General features: G+C 61.5%; 1 protein-coding gene across 1 annotated transcript in view; it reads left to right on the top strand.

Moving 5' to 3' along the window:
* Nucleotides 1-870, top strand: part of MEX3D (mex-3 RNA binding family member D) — an 11,494-nt gene extending 10,624 nt beyond the window's left edge. Inside the window, exon 3 of the mRNA XM_014585466.1 lies at nucleotides 635-870. Coding sequence (XP_014440952.1) covers nucleotides 635-870 — 236 coding nt within the window. The remainder of the gene's footprint in view (nucleotides 1-634) is intronic.
* The last annotated feature ends 1,771 nt before the right edge of the window (nucleotides 871-2,641 follow it).

Genomic DNA, 2,641 nt, shown 5'->3' with positions numbered 1-2,641 from the left:
GGTGGAAGGGGGAGTGGTGGCAGGTGGCAGGTGGCAGGTGGCATGGTGGCAGGTGGCAGGTGGCAGGTGGCAGGTGGCTGGGGCGCTGGACTCCCACATGGCCGACTGAGTCCAAGTCCTGGACCTGGCCGCTTGCTTTCCCTCTTTCTGTTTCCCTCTCTCCCTCCCTCTCTCTGTGCCCCTCTCTGATCAAATTAAAATGAATGAATAAATGAATGATTTAAAAAAAAAAGTAATAGAAAAAAAAGTCACAAGAGACTGGGACCGACAGAGGGTGGCATGTTGCCTCTAGGACTCCCGATAGCCGACTGCAGTTCGAGTCCCAGGCCTGGTGACTTACGACTCACACCAGGGGCCAGCAAGTGGCATGGTGGTTAAGGGCACTGGACTCCCACCCAGTCTACTGTGGGTCACGTCCGGTGCCTGGTGGCTTGAAATTCACACCAGGGGCTTGTGTGTGCGTGCCCAAGAACCCGAGGGGTAAATGAAGGGACAGCGCCGCGGAACCCCGGGGGTGACGTCTCCCTCTCGCTGTCTCTCCAGCGGGCACGAGTCTCTCCCCTATGGCAACGAGTGAGTAGCAAGCAGTGTCTCCATGCACTCGGCCCGGCCCCCCTCACACCCCGTGCCGCAGCCATGGTCCGCGTGGGCCCCGGCCTACCTCACGAGCCGCGAGCCGTTGCTCTCCTGGGGGTCCTGAGTGGCTCCCGGGCACTGCCGAGCCTGGACCGCCGCGTCCTCTGCCTGCCGCCCACCCTCCGCCCACCCTCCTCTCATCGTAAAGCCGTCGCAGAAGTGGGACCTCGGAACCCGTGGCCTGTAGGGACCGGCTCTCCTGCCCGGCACCACTCCTGGTCATCAGGATTATAAGCACGCCGTGGGCCAGGGTTGGCCTAGCTTCCAGCACGTCGCTCGCTTTTTAAATTAAACTAATCATCGAATTTATTGAGGTCATAAGATACAGGTCACTAAATAAAAATCGATGGTGTTTCCATGTTGGCAATGAACAATTAGTCATTTTAAAAATTATTCAACTGTATTTATTTAGTCTAATTTGACCAGAGAGGGAAGGAGAGGGACAGAAAGTGAAAAAATGAAGCCGCGAGGCCCAGTGGCTCCAGGCCCAGCTGGCGGCTTGAAAAACGCGTGGTCAGCCCCGCCTACCGGGGGGACCCGGGCGCGGTCAGCCCTGCCCTGCAGGAGGTGCCGTGTCTGGACACTGCAGGCAGGCGTGGCAGTGGACAGAGACCCTCTGCAAGGCAGTCTGTGGGGGTCCCAGTTCATGTCCAGGGGTCTCTGAGCACCTTGGGCCATGATCCAGCCAGCTGTGGCTACTGTCTCTCTGTCTCTCTTTCTCTGTCTCCTTCACTCATGGAAAACAAATGTTTAATTAAAAAACTAAAAACTAAAAAATCTGGGGACCAGCAGATGGCGAAATGGTTACGTCCCTGGACTCCCACACAGTCAACTGTGGTTCAAGTCCCGGACCTGGTGGCCTAAACTTCACGCCGTGGGCACGTGCGCCCAAGATCCTGAGAGGATGGAGAAGGGACTGTGGCACGGCCATCCCCCGGGGGGCGAGACCCTGCTTTTCGCCTGCCTCTCTGCCTCTCTGTCCCCTAGCCAGCACACATGCCCTCTCCAAAGAAAAGAAAATTAAAACTACAGAAAGCGGCGCCTGCGGCCTGGTGGTTAAGGGGCAGGACCCACGTGGCCGCCCACGTGGCTTGAATGCATGGCAAAGGCCCAGGCTGCGGGAAGGGGAAGGGAACTGCGGCTGGCTGGGGTGCCCAAGGGGCAGCACCGGGTGAGCGCACGCCCCCCCCCCCCCCAATCAAAAAAATAAGGACGCAGTGGCCTGGGCCCAGCCTGTCGGTGCGGTTTTGTCACCGGGGCTCCTATTTGACTTTTGGGACCGACAGAGACAGTGCACAAGGGGCAGGCCCCCGAGCTGGGGTGGCCTCAGCACTCACACCCCAGCCTGAACCACGCGGACACCCTGCCCACAGGTGGGAGCCACCGGGGCACGGTCCTCCACGGGTCGAGGAAGGGGCCCCCAGCGCCACTGCCCGCCCGACGCGGCATGGGCCTCAGGGACGGGCGTCCAGCTGGCGGAGCGTGCGCCGTGTGGGCACGGCCGTGGCTTCTCCCATGTGCCGCTGCTCACGTCACGGCTGGCCTTGCGGGTTACGGCCGAGCTTTGGGGGAAAGCGGGACACCTGGGCCACTCCTGTCCCTTCTCTACGCCACCCCATCCCTGGGCGCCGTGGCCATTGGAGCAGCAGCCCCTGCGGGGCCCCCTGGGCGCTCCGGGCACAGCAGCATCGCTGATGTCACGCGCTCCAAGCCCGGGGCAGCCCCGGCCGGGTCACCCACTGATGTCCCCAGGTGTGGCCGAGTGTCCCCTGGGGGTCTCCAACCCCATAAAGAATGGCTGCTCCAGAGAAGGGTCCACTCAGCAGTCAGGCTAAGGGATCCGGATCGCACATGCCAACCGCGCTTTGAATCCCAGCCCCGGAACCTTGGAAACCACCCCCAGAGAGAGGCCGACAGCACAGCTCCCAGCTTTCTTTAATGAGGAAAGAGCAGAGCCCAAGACAAGCCTGGGGCGGGGCCTGGGCGGGGCCTGGGGCGGGCCGGG

The sequence above is a fragment of the Tupaia chinensis genome, unplaced genomic scaffold, assembly GCF_000334495.1.
Source record: "Tupaia chinensis unplaced genomic scaffold, TupChi_1.0 Scaffold149964_1, whole genome shotgun sequence".
NCBI lineage: Eukaryota > Metazoa > Chordata > Mammalia > Scandentia > Tupaiidae > Tupaia > Tupaia belangeri.
The sequence above is the reverse complement of the archived record's forward strand: the minus strand, read 5'-3'. Positions and strand labels throughout refer to the sequence as shown.